Source organism: Nerophis lumbriciformis, linkage group LG04 (assembly GCF_033978685.3).
Source record: "Nerophis lumbriciformis linkage group LG04, RoL_Nlum_v2.1, whole genome shotgun sequence".
Taxonomy (NCBI): domain Eukaryota; kingdom Metazoa; phylum Chordata; class Actinopteri; order Syngnathiformes; family Syngnathidae; genus Nerophis; species Nerophis lumbriciformis.
The window spans coordinates 50,822,219-50,840,790 of NC_084551.2; the positions used below are offsets into that span (position 1 = coordinate 50,822,219).

Here is an 18,572-nt window from a genome sequence, read left to right on the forward strand (position 1 = left end):
GACGACACTAAGTTTTGTCTTTAAACATATGTAAAGTCAGTTTTCTGCTTTTTTTTTAAAATAACAAGATAAAGAACTACCAAAATGACCCCTGCATACTTTGACTTTTTGTTAAGTGCGGCCCTTGGTGGAATAGTTTTGGACACACCTTGTCTTGACGCTTACTTCACGCAACTTCCTGTCTATATGCTTCCTACAAAACTCAAAACCAGTGAAGTTGGCATGTTGTGTAAATGGTAAATAAAAAACAGAATACAATTATTTGCAAATCCTTTTTAACTTATATTTTATTCGAATAGACTGCAAAGACAAGATATTTAATGTTTGAACTGAGAAACATATTTTATTTTGCAAATAATTAACTTAGAATTTAATGGCAGCAACACATTGCAAAAAAGTTGTCACAGGGGCATTTTTACCACTGTGTTACATGGACTTTCCTTTTAACAACACTCAGTAAACGTTTGGGAACTGAGGAGACACATTTTTGAAGCTTCTCAGGTGGAATTCTTTCCCATTTTTGCTTGATGTACAGCTTAAGTTGTTCAACAGTCGGGGGGTCTCCGTTGTGCTATTTTAGGCTTCATAATGCGCCACACATTTTCAATGGGAGACAGGTCTGGACTACAGGCAGGCCAGTCTAGTACTCACACTCTTTTACTACGAAGCCACACTGTTGTAACACGTGGGTTGGCATTGTCTTGCTGAAATAAGCAGGGGCGTCCATGGTAACGTTGCTTGGATGGCTACATATGTTGCTCCAAAACCTGTATGTACCTTTCAGCATTAATGGCGCCTTCACAGATGTGTAAGTTACCCATGTCTTGGGCACTAATACACCCCCATACCATCACAGATGCTGGCTTTTCAACTTTGCGCCTACAACAGTCCAGATGGTTATTTTCCTCTTTGGTCCGGAAGACACGACGTCCACAGTGTCCCCAAAAAAATTTGGAATGTGGACTCGTCAGACCACAGAGCACTTTTCCACTTTGCATCAGTCCATCTTAGATGAGCTCGGGCCCAGCAAAGCCAGCGGCGTTTCTGGGTGTTGTTGATGAATGGCTTTGGCTTTGCATTGTAGAGTTTTAACTTGCACTTACAGATGTAGCGACCAACTGTAGTTATTGACAGTGGTTTTCTGAAGTGTTCCTGAGCCCAGGTGGTGATATCCTTTACACACTGATGTCGCTTTTTGATGCAGTACCACGTGAGGGATCTAGGGTCAAGGACTTGCTGTTCACATGCAGTGATTTCTCCAGATTCTCTGAACCTTTTGATGATATAACGGACCGTAGATGGTGAAATCTCTAAATTCCTTGCAAAAGCTGGTTGAGAAAGGTTTTTCTTAAACTGTTCAACAATTTGCTCACGCATTTGTTGACAAAGTGGTGACCCTCGCCCCGTCCTTGTTTGTGAATGACTGAGCATTTCATGGAAGCTGCTTTTTATACCCAATCATGGCACCCACCTGTTCCCAATTAGCCTGTTCACCTGTGGGATGTTCCAAGTAGTGTTTGATGAGCAATCCTCCACTTTCTCAGTCTTTTCTGCCACTTGTGCCAGCTTTTTTGAAACATGTTGCAGGCATCAAATTCAAATGAGCTAATATTTGCAAAAAATAACAAAGTTTCTTAGTTCGAACGTTAAATATCTTGTCTTTGCAGTCTATTCAATTGAATATACGTTGAAAAGATTTGCAAATCATTGCATTCTGTTTATATTTACGATTTTTTTTAAATGTATTATTTTTTTTTAAATTTACGATTATTTACGATTTACACAACGTGCCAACTTAACTGGTTTTGGGCTTTGTAATATTTTGGTGCTCTTGAGATGGTCTTGCAATGGCAGTTGGAGACATAAAATTACCCAAAATGTTAAAAAATTACATAGGGTTTTAGCCGTTCCACTATCATCAAAATGATCCATCCATCCATCCATCTTCTACCGCTTATCCGAGGTCGGGTCACGGGGGCAGCAGCCTAAGCAGAGAAGCCCAGACTTCCCTCTCCCCAGCTACTTTGTCCAGCTCCTCCCGGGGGATCCCGAGGCGTTCCCAGGCCAGCCGGGAGACAGTCTTCCCAAAGTGAAGTGAAGTGAATTACATTTATATAGCGCTTTTTCTCAAGTGACTCAAAGCGCTTTTACATAGTGAAACCCAATATCTAAGTTACATTTAAACCAGTGTGGGTGGCACTGGGAGCAGGTGGGTAAAGTGTCTTGCCCAAGGACACAACGGCAGTGACTAGGATGGCGGAAGCGGGGATTGAACCTGCAACCCTCAAGTTGCAGACACGGCCGCTCTACCAACCAAGCTATACCTTCCCAACGTGTCCTGGGTTTTCCCCGTGGCCTCCTACCGGTCGGACGTGCCCGAAAACACCTCCCTTTGGGAGGCGTTCGGGTGGCATCCTGACCAGATGCCGAACCACCTCATCTGGCTCCTCTCGATGTGGAGGAGCCAGAGTTGAGTTGAGTTCCTACCGGATGGCAGAACTTCTCACCCTATCTCTAAGGGAGAGCCCCGCCACCCGGCGGAGGAAACTCATTTCGGCCGCTTGTACCCGTGATCTTGTCCTTTCCCTCATAACCCAAAGCTCATGACCATAGGCGAGGATGGGAACGTAGATCGACCGGTAAATTGAGAGCGTTGCCTTCCGGCTCAGCTCCTTCTTCACCACAACAGATCGATACAGCGTCCGCATTACTGAAGACGCCGCACCGATCCCCCTGTCGATCTCACGATCCACTCTTCCCTCACTCGTGAACAAGACTCCGAGGTACTTGAACTCCTCCACTTGGGGCAGAGTCTCCTCCCAAACCTGGAGATGGCACTTTTCTGGACGAGAACCATGGACTCAGACTTGGAGGTGCTGATTCTCATCCCAGTCGCTTCACACTCAGCTGCGAACCGATCCAGTGAGAGCTGAAGATCCTGGCCAGATGAAGCCATCAGGACCACATCATCTGCAAAAAGCAGAGACCTAATCCTGCAGCCACCAAACCGGATCCCCTCAATGCCTTGACTGCGCCTAGAAATTCTGTCCATAAAAGTTATGAACAGAATCGGTGACAAAGGGCAGCCTTGGCGGAGTCCAACCCTCACTGGAAACGTGTCCGACTTACTGCCGGCAATGCGGACCAAGCTCTGACACTGATCATACAGGGAGCGGACCGCCACAATCAGACAGTCCGATACCCCATACTCTCTGAGCACTCCCCACAGGACTTCCCGAGGGACACGGTCGAATGCCTTCTCCAAGTCCACAAAGCACATGTAGACTGGTTGGGCAAACTCCCATGCACCCTCAAGGACCCTGCCGAGAGTATAGAGCTGGTCCACAGTTCCACGACCAGGACGAAAACCACACTGTTCCTCCTAAATCCGAGGTTCGACTCTCCGGCGTAGCCTCCTCTCCAGTACACCTGAATAGACCTTACCGGGAAGCCTGAGATCATCAAAACCATTTTTGTTCAATCAGAGGTAATGACGCTTCGTGAAAACTCCTCAGTGTCTCCTTTTAATTCCTTGAAACCAGGATGCCGTGAAACTTTCAGCAGCGGTGGCATTAGTCCTTCAGAGAGTCGACCTGCAGATGCAGCTGAGGGACAACTTTCCCCTCAGGTCCACCTCACAAGGAGCTCACTACTGACCTTAATCTCATTTTTGAGCCTCCTGCTAGGCCGCAAATTAAATCAGGCCCCCGTGTGTGTGTGTGTGTGTGTGTGTGTGTGTGCGTGTGTGTGCGTGTGTGTGCGTGTGTGTGTGTGTGTGTGTGTGTGTGTGTGTGTGTGTGTGTGTGTGTGTGTGAGAGAAGAGGGCAATGCCATATGGCCTCGCTGATCATTAGTGAGGCTGCTGCAGGCGAGGAACCTCTGGAGCTACTCCCTTTACACACATTACAACACACACACACTCTCAGCAACTCGCTGAGTGTCACGACACATCGTGTTCAGAGGCTGTGAAGGGCCGGTAAGCTTCAGCTTTTGCACACACACACACACACACACACACACACACACACACACACACACACACACACACACACACACACACACACACACACACACACACACACACACACACACACTCCAGTGTGATGATGAAGGTCCTGCATGTCTCCACAGATGGTGATAGTCTGCTAAATTCTCCTTGGTGCCAGTAAATGTTGTGCAAGCCCGACCCAGACGGACCTGCCTCTGGGCGCCCATCATGACTGTGTGTGTGTGTGTGTGTGTGTGTGTGTGTGTGTGTGTGTGTGTGTGTGTGTGTGTGTGTGTGTGTGTGTGTGTGTGTGTGTGTGTGTGTGTGTGTGTGTGTGTGTGTGTGTGTGTGTGTGTGTGTGTGTGTGTGTGTGTGTGTGTGTGTGTGTGTGTGTGTGTGTGTGTGTGTGTGTGTGTGTGTGTGTGTGTGTGTGTGTGTGTGTGTGTGTGTGTGTGTGTGTGTGTGTGTGTGTGTGTGTGTGTGTGTGTGTTTCGACACGGCCATGTTTATCAAGGCCAAGTGTACAAAACACATTTCTGCTGCTTTACCAAGGGGGACAAAAAAATGAAAGGATCTCATTTAAATGATGTTGATATTTTAGTTCTGGTCTATGCAGGAAGGTTTTTTAGTACAAGGCAACGTTTCAGCTAATCTCGGGGGTGTCCAAACTATGGGCCGAGTGTGGCCCGCCAGCGTCTTCAATTTCGGCCCAGCTTAGGTCATACTTTGCCAACCTTGAGACCTCCGATTTCGGGAGGTGAGGGGTGGGGGCGTGGTCGGGGGTGGGGTGGGGCGTGGTTGGGGCGGGGGGCGTGGTTAAGAGGGGAGGAGTATATTTACAGCTAGAATTCACCAACTGGAGTATTTCATTCATATATGTATATATATATATATATATATATATATGAAATACTTGACTTTCAGTGAATTCTAGCTATATATATATTTATTTATTTTATTATATATATAAATAAAAGAAATACTTGAATTTCAGTGTTCATTAATTTACACATATACACACACATAACACTCATCTACTCATTGTTGTACTTGAAAATACAATGCAATACAATTCCTGGGCAATGGCACCTATCAAATACACAGTAATGAAAACACAGTTGTTCTACTAACTGTACTGTGTGTTATGAGAGTAGAGTATGTGTGTGTGTGGCCCTTGAGGCGATATCAAATTAAAGGCCTACTGAAAGCCACTACTACCGACCACGCAGTCTGATAGTTTATACATCAATGATGAAATCTTAACATTGCAACACATGCCAATACGGCCGGGTTAGCTTACTAAAGTGCAATTTTAAATTTCACGCGAAATATCCTGCTGAAAACGTCTCGGTATGATGACGTCTGCGCGTGACGTCACGGATTGTAGCGGACATTTTGGGACAGCGTGGTGGCCAGCTATTAAGTCGTCTGTTTTCATCGCAAAATTCCACAGTATTCTGGACATCTGTGTTGGTGAATCTTTTGCAATTTGTTCAATGAACAATGGAGACAGCAAAGAAGAAAGCTGTAGGTGGGAAGCGGTGTATTGCGGCAGGTGTTGTGCCGGATAACGCACCCCCGCCGTAGAATGCACCCCTTGACTGTTGTGCCGGATAACACAGCCGGTGTTTCATTGTTTACATTCCCGAAAGATGACAGTCAAGCTTTACCATTGGCCTGTGGAGAACTGGGACAACAGAGACTCTTACCAGGAGGACTTTGAGTTGGATGCGCAGACGCGGTACCGTGAGTACGCATGCAGCTGCGGCTTCCAAACATTTGATCGCTTGCCCGTACGTGCGTGCCGCTATGTGCATGTCACGTACGTAACTTTGGGGACTTTGGGGAAATATATGTGCTGTATGAACTTTGGGGAGGTGAACGGTACTTTGGGCTGTGGGATTGAGTGTGTTGTGCAGGTGTTTGAGTTGTATTGGCGGGTTATATGGACGGGATGGGGGAGGTGTTTGTTATGCGGGATTAATTTGTGGCATATTAAATATAAGCCTGGTTTTGTTGTGGCTAATAGAGTATATATATGTCTTGTGTTTATTTACTGTTTTAGTCATTCCAAGCTGAATATCAGGTCCCACCCGCCTCTCACAGCATCTTTCCTATCTGAATCGCTCCCACTGCCCTCTAGTCCTTCACTCTCACTTTCCTCATCCACAAATCTTTCATCCTCGCTAAAATTAATGGTGAAATCGTGGCTTTCTCGGTCCGAATTGCTCTCGCTGCTGGTGGCCATGATTGTAAACAATGTGCGGATGTGAGGAGCTCCACAACCTGTGACGTCACGCTACTCGTCTGCTACTTCCGGTACAGGCAAGGCTTTTTTATCAGCGACCAAAAGTTGCGAACTTTATCGTCAATGTTCTCTACTAAATCCTTTCAGCAAAAATATGGCAATATCGCGAAATGATCAAGTATGACACATAGAATGGACCTGCTATCCCCGTTTAAATAAGAAAATCGCATTTCTGTAGGCCTACAGAACAAGAACGCTGATGGGTCGCCAAAAGCGCCCCGTAAAAGATAAGAAAAAGGTAAAACGCTGGGGAAGAAGAGGAGTAAAAAAATACAATCTAGACTGGGCTCCTAAGGGGGCCTAGTCTGGAGTGGGGGAAAAAAACCTCCATGCAATGCACACACAAACACGTTACATTTAATCACGACAACTCGCAACTGAGGGGCGGGAAGTTGGGGCCCTGGAGGTCTACTGCTGCTATGAAGCGCTGCCAGCCAACCATCACCCCGAGGGGAAACAAGCGGTGGTGAAGGCGTGGGGTGGGGGACGGGGGGGGGGTCGATGCGGTACAAAGAACATCAATTTCCACACTTCTATTAGCCCCGGACATGTTATATGTAATAGAAATGTGAAATGTGTAGGGGGGGTGTATGGTCATTAAATATGTATTCTGATATACTGTATGTTCTTCACAGAAAATGAGCCAAAGTCAGTGAGTCTCAGTTTGAAAAATTAATTAATTGTATCATTTTTCTTTTCATTAAAAAATGAAAACGGGTGCCACAGACCCGGACACCACACTATGCGGCCACTATAACATTATGCACAGTTTGAACAGTAACACTTGCATGCAGATCGCCTCAGTCTATGAACATTACATCACATCCCCCGTCCCCGTCCCCGTCCTCCACCCCACGCCTTCACCACCGCTTGTTTCCCCTCGAGGTGATGGTCGGCTGGCAGCGCTTCATAGCAGCAGTAGACCTCCAGGGTCCAACTTCTCGCCCCTCAGTTGCGAGTTGTCGTGATTAAATGTAACGTGTTTGTGTGTGCATTGCATGGAGGTTTTTATTTTCCCACTCCAGACTAGGCCCCCTTAGGAGCCCAGTCTAGATTGTATTTTTTTACTCCTCTTCTTCCCCAGCGTTTTACCTTTTTCTTATCTTTTACGGGGCGCCTTTGGCTGTAACCCTGTACACTGTTTGTCTAATTTTGAACGGTTTGTGCTGAAAACATAGTTTCGTTGTACTTGTGCAATGACAATAAAGTCCTATCCTATCACTGTTTGAATAGTTGAATAAGTGGCTCTTTGGCGTTCCACTCATGTCAGAGTGGCGCCCTGTGGTCACGTGATGTAAGATACTTTATGTGATTGGTCAAAAAGCCTCTTACATGACTACAGGGCGCCATGGTTGGGACCAACTCTGAAACCGAGTGCTCCGTACTGTCTCTATAGACGGCTCTGATGAGTGTACCATGGTTTGAGAATCGGCGGTCTAAGTGGCCTGTCCTCCCCGCAGGTGCCAACGCCAAGCTGCGCTACCAGATCGCCGCGGGAAACACCATGGGCACCTTCGACGTGGAACCTGAGGTGGGTACCATCTTTGTGGCGCAGCCGCTGGACTACGAGATGGAGCGGCGCTACGAGCTGCGGCTGGTCGCCTCCGACGGCAAGTGGGAGAACGAGACGCTGGTGGTGGTGCAGGTGGTCAACCGGAACGACGAGGCGCCCGTCTTCAGCCAGACGGAATACCACGCCGTCGTCACGGAGGAGCTGACGGAACTTCCTGTTTTCATCATGGAGGTACACAATTAATTCACTATGATCGAATGGTACGAGAGATGGGAAGTCATAAGATTTTTCCGGTTCCGATTCCACTTTCGATTCTGCTTGTTTCTTATCGATTCTCATTTGAAAAAAAGGTAACAAAAAGGTGGACTATCATCAGTTTTGTTTAGTTAAGAACAGTGGTTCTCAAACTTTTTATTACCAAGTGCATTGGATATATTGGAATTGAGCGTTGTGTAATTCGTAAATAAAAACAGAATACAATGATTTGCAAATCCTTTTCAACTTATATTCAATTGAATAGACTGCAAAGACAAGATATTTAATGTTCACACTGAGAAACTTAAATTATTTTTGCATATAATCATTAACTTAGAATTTAATGGCAGCAACACATTGCAAAAAAGTTGGCACAGGGGCATTTTTACCACTGTGTACATGGCCTTTCCTTTTAACAACACTCAGTAAACGTTTGGGAACTGAGGAGACCAATTTTTGGGAATTCTTTCCCATTCTTGCTTGATGTACAGCTTAAGTTGTTCAACAGTCCGGGGGTCTCCGTTGTGCTATTTCAGGCTTCATAATGCACCACACATTTTCAATGAGAGACAGGTTTGGACTACAGGCAGGCCAGTCTAGTACCCGCACTCTTTTACTATGAAGCCACGCTGTTGTAACACGTGGCTTGGCATTATCCTGCTGAAATAAGCATGGGCGTCCATGATAACGTTGTTTGGATGGCAACATATGTTGCTCCAAAACCTTGTGTGTACCTTTCAGCATTAATGGTGCCTTCACAGATGTGTAAGTTACCCATGTTTTGGGCACTAATACACACCCATACCATCACACATGCTGGCTTTTCAACTTTGCGCCGATAACAGTCCGGATGGTTCTTTTCCTCTTTGGTCCTGAGGACAGGACGTCCACAGTTTCCAAAAACAATTTGAAATGTGGACTCGTCAAACCACAGAACACTTTTCTACTTTGCATCAGTCCATCTTAGATGAGCTCGGGTCCAGCAAAGCCGGCAGTGTTTCTGGGTGTTGTTGATAAATGGCTTTCGCTTTGCATAGTAGAGTTTTAACTTGCACTTACAGATGTAGCGACAAACTGTAGTTACTGACAGTGGTTTTCTGAAGTGTTTCTGAGCCCATGTGGTGATATCCTTTACACACTTTTTGTTTTTTGATGCCGTACCGCCTGAGGGATCGAAGGTCACGGGCATTAAATGTTGGTTTTCAGCCTTGCTGCTTACGTGCAGTGATTTCTCCAGATTCTCTGAACCCTTTGATGATATTACGGACCGTAGATGGTGAAATCCCTAAATTCCTTGCAATAGCTGGTTGAGAAATGTTGTTCTTAAACAATTTGCTCAGGCATTTGTTGACAAAGTGGTGACCCTCGCCACATCCTTGTTTGTGAATGACTGAGCATTTCATGGAAGCTGCTTTTATACCCAATCATGGCACCCACCTGTTCCCAATTAGCCTGTTCACCCGTGGGATGTTCTAAATAAGTGTTTGATGAGCATTCCTCAACTTTCTCAGTCTTTTTTGCCACTTTTTTTGGAAACATGTTGCAGGCATCAAATTCCAAATGAGCTAATATTTGCAAAAATGAACAAAGTTTTCCAGTTCGAATGTTAAGTATCTTGTCTTTGCAGTCTATTCAATTGAATATAGGTTGAAAAGTAGAGATGTCCGATAATATCGATAAATGCTTTAAAATGTAATATCGGAAATTATCGGTATCGGTTTCAACCTCCCGATTTTCCCGGGAGACTCCCGAATTTCAGTGCCCCTCTCGGGGCAACCATTCTCCTGATTTCCACCCGGACAACAATATTTGGGGCGTGCCTTAAAGGTACTGCCTTTAGCGTCCTCTACAACGTGTTTTTTCCTCCATACAAACAGCGTGCCATCCCAGTCACATAATATATGCAGCTTTTACACACACATAAGTGAATGCAATGCATGCTTGGTCAACAGCCATACAGGTCACACTGAGGGTGGCCGTATAAACAACTTTAACACTGTTACAAATATGCGCCACACTGTGAACCCACACCAAACACATTTCGGGAGAACATCCGCACCGTAACACAACATAAACACAACAGAACAAATGCCCAGAACCCCTTGCAGCACTAACTCTTCCAGGACGCTACAATATACACCGCCCGCTACCGCCAAACTCCCCCCCCCCCCCCTCCCGAATTCGGATGTCTCAAGGTTGGTAAGTATGCTACAAAGGTGGACGCGCGCAATTTTTCAGGATTTATGCAGATCCCAAATACAGATCAGCAGGTACCCGAAGGTAAGAAAAGTTTTTGCATACTATTGCGAAACAAAACGGCAGATAGTATGTCTTACCTTATACACACACCATAATAATACTCCTATGTTGAAGCACATCAAGCGGTGTGGCTTCATAGCTTACCAAAGTCGTACTAAAACACTTTGATAGATTTTTGAGCGGTGTGTAATGTTCTATATTTTCAATGGAACATATAAAATGTTGGTGTTGTTTACTTGAGTCATATTGTAGAGATATTATCGGCCGATAAATGCTTTAAAATGTAATATCGGAAATTATCGGTATCGTTTTTTTATTATCTGCAATTTTTTTATTTTTTTTAATTAGTAAATCAACATAAAAAACACAAGATACACTTACAGTTAATGCACCAACCCAAAAAAAATTCCCTTGATTGTGCGTGCTGCTGGTCCACTAATAGTACTAACCTTTAACAGTTAATTTTACTCATTTTCATTAATTACTAGTTTCTATGTAGCTGTTTTTATATTGTTTTCCTGTCTTTTTTATTCAAGAAAATGTTTTTAATTTATTTCTTATTTTATTTTATTAATTTTTTTTAAAAGGACCTTATCTTCACCCTACATGGTTGTCCAAATTAAGCATAATAATGTGTTAATTCCACGACTGTATATATCGGTATCGGTTTATATCGGTATCGGTAATTAAAGAGTTGGACAATATCGGTATCGGCAAAAAAGCCATTATCGGACATCCCTATCATATTGCCATCATAGTGCAGTCCACACATATCTCATGTGTTTGACTGCCATCTACTACTCAGTGGCCTAGTGGTTAGAGTGTCCGTCCTGAGATCGGTAGGTTGGGAGTTCAAATCCCGGCCGAGTCATACCAAAGACTATAAAAATGGGACCCATTACCTCCCTGCTTGGCACTCAGCATCAAGGGTTGGAATTGGGGGTTAAATCACCAAAAATGATTCCCGGGCGCAGCCACCGCTGCTGCCCACTGCTCCCCTCACCTCCCAGGGGGTGATCAAGGGTGATGGGTCAAATGCAGAGAATAATTTCGCCACACCTAGTGTGTGTGTGACAATCATTGGTACTTTAACTTTAACTTTAACTTATCTACTGGTCACACTTATCATTACACCATGTACCAAATAAAATTGCTTCAAGTTGGGTAAGCTCAACCAAACTTATTCCTTACATTAGGCACGCCGGGTTATAAGGCGCACTGTCGCGTTTTGAGGGGGGGAAAAGGGTTTCAAGTGCGCCTTATAGTCCGGACAATACGGTATTTTGGTGTGTAACAACCCCCCCCCCCCCCCCCCCCATCTCCCGAATTCGGAGGTCTCAAGGTTGGCAAGTATGGCCCACCCTTAGAACACCATGGCCATGGAAGATCCTGTCTATGTGAACAATATGTAAACTACCGTATTTTCCGCACTATAAGTTGTGACTTTTCAGTCACGTCCGTATCCTCTCTCCCCTACTGCTCCCGGCCTCTTACTGTTAAAGACAACAGATGATTAGATTAACACGTACCACCTGTGTGATCTAAGCCAGCTGTGTCTCGCCGTCAGCACTGCCACGCCCCCGTCTGATGGTGCTCTTTCCTCAGCACCATGGACAGAGGCGGTGACCTTTGCTCCTGCAGACAGCACTGGCCACACCCCCCCCCCCCCACAGAAATTAATTAAACTCAATAAAAAAATGGTCAATTCAAACTGATCGGCAACATTACCTAAGGAGCACAATACATACAAATCTTTTTAATTTAATTATTTTATTTTATTATTTTTTTTAAAAAGGACCTCATCTTCACCATACCTGGTTGTCCAAATTAGGCATAATAATGTGTTAATTCCACGACTGTATATATCGGTATCGGTTGGTATCGGTAATTAAGAGTTGGGCAATATCGGAATATCGGATATCGGCAAAAAAGCCATTATCGGACATCCCTGTCATATTGCCATCATAGTGCAGTCTACACATATCTCTTATGTTTGACTGCCATCTACTGGTCACACTTATCATTAAACCATGTACCAAATAAAATTGCTTCAAGTTGGGTAAGCTCAATCAAACTTATTCCTTACATTAGGCGCGCCGGGTTATAAGGCGCACTGTCGCGTTTTGAGGGGGAAAAAAAGGTTTTCAAGTGCGCCTTATAGTCCGGACAATACGGTATTTTGGTGTGTAACAACCCCCAATATCCCGAATTCGGAGGTCACAAGGTTGGCAAGTATTAGAACACCGTGGAAGATCCTGTCTATGTGAACAATATGTAAACTACCGTATTTTCCGCACTATAAGGTGCACCTAAAAACCTCCAATTTTCTCAAAAGCTGACAGTACGCCTTATAGTCCGGTGCGCAGGGCCGGCCCGTGGCATAGGCCGTATAGGCAAATGCTAAGGGCGCCGTCCATCAGGGGGCGCCATGCCAGTGCCACAAATGTTGGAGAAAAAAAAAAAGGAAAAAAAAGTTGTTACTATTATTTCTAAATAAAAAAAATAATCTCACGTTAATTAAAATGCAAAGTAAAGCCTATTTAATAGAAATATTATTTGTTACAACATTACGCCCCCCCTCCTCCCCACGCACGGTGCGCCCCCTCCCTTCCCGTATCATGACTCTTTTTGGACGTCACCACATCAAAAAATCAACACAAGATGTCAAAACGGCCAAAACTGTCAGGTGCCCAGGGAAGAAAAAAGAGAAAAGAAGAGGAGAAACGAGAAAAGACAGAGGTAGCAGGTAGGTAACGTTAGCCTACATGAAATTATTTGTCTGTTACAGAATGTGATAGTACCTGGCTTTTTAGCATTAAGCTAATGTTACATGATTCGGCAATTGCTAATCAATAAATAGCTAGTTCTGTTTTAACGCCGGGTTAATATTGTGGAGGGGGCTAAATTGTTATGGAAAATAATAATGTAACGTTAGGTAATTACAGTACTCCCACCTTACATTCCTCAGGGACATTTGTATTAGATCTTTTAAGCAGGTGTTTTTTGTTTACATTATTGCCTTCTGGTTAGCTAATGTTTGCCCTGCAGGTAATAGTCACTTTTCCACCCCTTTATATATTAGGTATAGTTGTAAGTAAAAAAAAAAGGTCAAAGACAAAGCTATTCGGGTTCTTGTGAGTATATACACTTCACTGCCGATGTGGGGGGGCGCCACCTAAAATCTTGCCTAGGGCGCCAGATTGATTAGGGCCGGGCCTGCCGGTGCGCCTTATATATGGACCAATGTTGAGCCACAACAGGTCTTGCAACTACGGGATGCATAACGTAACCCCAGCCTCTACTGTAGCGTATATTCTATGCGCCTTATAATGCGGTGCGCCTTATATATGAACAAAGTTTTCAAATAGGCCGTTCATTGAAGGTGCGCCTTATAGTCCGGACAATACGGTATTTTGGTGTGTAACAACCCCCCCCCCCCCCCCCCCCCCCCCCCCCATCTCCCGAATTCGGAGGTCTCAAGGTTGGCAAGTATGGCCCACCCTTAGAACACCGTGGCCGTGGAAGATCCTGTCTATGTGAACAATATGTAAACTACCGTATTTTCCGCACTATAAGGCGCACCTAAAAACTTCCAATTTTCTCAAAAGCTGACAGTGCGCCTTATAGTCCGGTGCGCCTTATATATGGACCAATATTGAGCCACAACAGGTCTCGCAACTACGGGATGCATAACGTAACCCCAGCCTCTACTGTAGCGTCTATTCTATGCGCCTTATAATGCGGTGCGCCTTATATATGAACTAAGTTTTCAAATAGGCCATTCATTGAAGGTGCGCCTTATAGTGCGGAAAATACGGTAATAATAAATCAAACAACCTGCATGCTAGGATCAGGTGTCGCCACGGCAACATGTGCGACACAACATCCTGTGGAGCGGCGCCCCGCCGAAAAGTTTCCTCGCAAAGTCGACCGACCTCCTTCTCCTGCGGCGTTCTCCCGCCTTCGGTCACACCTCCCCCACCGTAACGAGCGCTAATGTGAATGTGCCGCCGAGCTAAATCAGATTATAAAGATGGAAGTGCGGCGCGGAGGGCAGCGGCGTAATCCGACGTGTCACCCGGTCCGCCGCTCGGGCCCGCTTCCCCGCTCGCCTGCTGGAATTGATTTGATGTGCGCCCGTTCCTTCGCCGGCCCCTCCCCTCCATCTCCGTGTGTTCACACAACCTAAAAGATAGGAGAATCCAACTTGAAATGAATAGTTGTGACTTCACCTGCGCCCCGTCGCCAGGCAACGCACACGAGAGGGGCGGAGGGGGGTTATGGCATCAAAGGTTGGAGTAAACAACCCCGGGAAGGAGACGGAACGCTCAGTTTCATTTCGCTCTCTTTCGTGAGCGGCCATTAACTTTTAATTGCATGGTGGGATGCGGTGACAGTCGGGGGCGCCGCTCCGGGAGATAAAAGGATGCAAACGGGTGGCGGGCGGAGGGGGGTTGAGCACAGCTCGCCTCCGTGTGCATTATCTGCTCGGCTCGACATTTCTACTTAATGAAAAGCACCGTGATAAGAGAAGGGGGAGAGGAGCTCCCCTTGAGACGTTTGGTCACAGTATCAATGTAACATGATATTATACCACATTGGACTTGTAGAATCGCTTTGCCAGGTACTCAAAGACATGTATTACTTCATAAAAGATAAGGTAGGCAGTAAAATATACAAAGAGAGAAGTAAACTCGGCATAAATAAGGCGAGAGGACTTGGCTACTTACTGTAGACCAGGGGCGTCACTAGCTTTTAAGAACGGGGGGCATAGCCCCCAGGAGAGCGAACGTAGCGCACGAGCACAAAACTTCACAAACGGCTAACAAAGACTTAGAAATTATTCATTGTTATTATTTAAAAAATGCACGGGACGAAATGAAATGCTCCCCGGGACGATGGCTTTTAACCATTTTTTTTCTTTTTCTTTTTATGTATTTATTCATTTTACATGTTATATTAAATGTCTTGGTTTTTCCTCCCTCTGAAAATCCTATGAAATGTTTAACAAGCCATCCTATAATAATACAACAGCTATTAATGTAACAATACAATAAAACAAATATATTTAATGATGTTTTTTTTCATTATTTTAACATTAGGCTAATGTATATTACTTTATATAGATTCTACAAGAGTGATGTGGGCGTTTTCTATATGAACAAGTCCAAGGACCGCAAGCAAGGTCGCAGAGAAAATGCGGACTGGATTTTGAGTGATGTGGGCATTTTCTATATGAACAAGTGGAATGGATTGGATACCGACACACTAAAGGGGCTCTCTACCTTAAAGTACCAATGATTGTCACACACACACACTCGGTGTGGTGAAATGTGTCCTCTGCATTTGACCCATCCCCTTGTTCACCCCCTGGGAGGTGAGGGGAGCAGTGGGCAGCAGCGGTGCCGCGCCCGGGAATCCTTTTTGGTGATTTACGCTATGAAGTGAGGGGAAACTGAGTGAATAATGACAGTTTATATGATTATTTATTTAAACTCATATTCGGGCCACTTTATAATGACTATGTCGGCATGTATTTGTAAAAAAAAAAAATTATATATATATATATATATATATATATATATATATATATATATATATATATATATATATATATATATATATATATATAAACACCAAATTATTTAGGGGGGCTTAAGAATATTTTAGGGGGGCTTGAGCCCCCCTAAAATAGGCCTAACAACGCCAATGCTGTAGACCAAGGCTTCTCAATTATTTTCTGTTACCCCCCCCAGAAGAAGAAGACAAAGAAAATATTTTACGCATCCCCCCAACACTTAAATATGTTGTCATTTATCTATAAAATTGTTATAAGTACACCTCTGCATAACATTGTACGCTTATTAACATTAAAGAAAACAAAACAGGGGCAGCACGGTGGAACAGGGGTTAGTGCATATGCCTCACAATACGAAGGTCCTGAGTTCAATCCCGGGCTCGGGATCTTTCTGTGTGGAGTTTGCATGTTCTCCCCGTGACTGCGTGGGTTCCCTCCGGGTACTCCGGCTTCCTCCCACCTCCAAAGACATGCACCTGGGGATAGGTTTATTGGCAACACTAAATTGGCCCTAGTGTGTGAATGTTGTCTGTCTATCTGAGTTGGCCCTGTGATGAGGTGGCGACTTGTCCAGGGTGTACCCCGCCTTCCGCCCGAATACAGCTGAGATAGGCTCCAGCACCCCCCGCAACTCCAAAAGGAACAAGCGGTAGAAAATGGATGGATGGATGGGAAGCAAAAAAGAAAGAAATATAGATAAACTTACAAACCCCGTTTCCATATGAGTTGGGAAATTGTGTTAGATGTAAATATAAACGGAATACAATGATTTGCAAATCCTTTTCTACCCATATTCAGTTGAATGCACTACAAAGACAAGATATTTGATGTTCAAACTCATCAACTTTTTTTTTTTTTTGCAAATAATAATTAACTTAGAATTTCATGGCTGCAACACGTGCCAAAGTAGTTGGGAAAGGGCATGTTCACCACTGTGTTACATGGCCTTTTCTTTCAACAACACTCAATAAACGATTGGGAACTGAGGAAATTAATTGTTGAAGCTTTGAAAGTGGAATTCTTTCCCATTCTTGTTTTATGTAGAGCTTCAGTCGTTCAACAGTCTCCGCTGTCGTATTTTACGCTTCATAATGCGCCACACATTTTCGATGGGAGACAGGTCTGGACTGCAGGTGGGCCAGGAAAGTACCCGCACTCTTTTTTTACGAAGCCACGCTGTTGTAACACATGCTGAATGTGGCTTGGCATTGTCTTGCTGAAATAAGCAGGGGCGTCCATGAAAAAAACGGCGCTTAGATGGCAGCATATGTTGTTCCAAAACCTGTATGTACCTTTCAGCATTAATGGTGCCTTCGCAGATGTGTAAGTTACCCATGCCTTGGGCACTAATACACCCCCATACCATCACAGATGCTGGCTTTTGAACTTTGCGTCGATAACAGTCTGGATGGTTCTTTTCCTCTTTGGTCCGGATGACACAATGTCGAATATTTCCAAAAACAATTTGAAATGTGGACTCGTCAGACCACAGAACACTTTTCCACTTTGCATGAGTCCATCTTAGATGATCTCGGGCCCAGAGAAGCCGGCGGCGTTTTTGGGTGTTGTTGATAAATGACTTTCGCTTTGCATAGTAGAGGTTTAACTTGCACTTACAGATGTAGTGACCAACTGTATTTAGTGACAGTGGTTTTTTGAAGTGTTCCTGAGCCCATGTGGTGATATCCTTTAGAGATTGATGTCGGTTTTTGATACAGTGTCGTCTGAGGGATCGAAAGTCACGGTCATTCAATGTTGGTTTCCGGCCATGCCGCTTACGTGGAGTGATTTCTCCAGATTCTCTGAACCTTTTGATGATATTATGGACCGTAGATGTTGAAATCCCTAAATTTCTTGCAATTGCACTTTGAGCCTAACACAATTTCCCAACTCATATGGAAACGGGGTTTGTATAACAAAGAATACATGTACTAACATTGTTTTTTTAGTCTGTAAGAGAATTTGCCTGAAATTTAAAAAAATAACATCCATCCATCCATCTTATTCCGCTTATCCGAGGTCGGGTCGCGGGGGCAGCAGCCTAAGCAGGGAAGCCCAGACTTCCCTCTCCCCAGCCACTTCGTCTAGCTCTTCCCGGGGGATCCTGAGGCGTTCCCAGGCCAGCCGGGAGACATAGTCTACCCAACGTGTCCTGGGTCTTCCCCGCGGCCTCCTACCGGTTGTACGTGCCCTAAACACCTCCCTAGGGAGGTGTTCGGGGGGCATCCTGACCAGATACCCGAACCACCTCATCTGGCTCATCTCGATGTGGAGGAGCAGCGGCTTTACTCAGAGTTCCCCCCGGATGTCAGAGCTTCTCACCCTATGTCTAAAGGAGAGACCCGCCACTCGGCGGAGGAAACTCATTTCGGCCGCTTGTACCCGTGATCTTTGTCCTTTCGGTCATAACCCAAAGCTCATGACCATAGGTGAGGATGGGAACGTAGATCGACCGGTAAATTGAGAGTTTTGCCTTCCGGCTCAGCTCCTTCTTCACCACAACGGATCGATACGGCGTCCGCCTGTCGATCTCACGATCCACTCTTCCTTCACTCGTGAACAAGACTCCGAGGTACTTGAACTCGAGAACCATGAACCATGAACCAACCTATAAACATTTAATATATATATATATATATATATATATATATATATATATATATGTATATAT

At 44.8% G+C, this 18,572-nt stretch overlaps 1 protein-coding gene across 1 annotated transcript in view; it reads left to right on the forward strand.

Moving 5' to 3' along the window:
- LOC133603496 (neural-cadherin) overlaps positions 1-18,572 on the forward strand; it is a 422,478-nt gene that overhangs the window by 316,946 nt on the left and 86,960 nt on the right. The window contains exon 20 of the mRNA XM_072913050.1: positions 7,757-8,040. Within this exon, the coding sequence (XP_072769151.1) occupies positions 7,757-8,040 (284 nt within the window). The remainder of the gene's footprint in view (positions 1-7,756; positions 8,041-18,572) is intronic.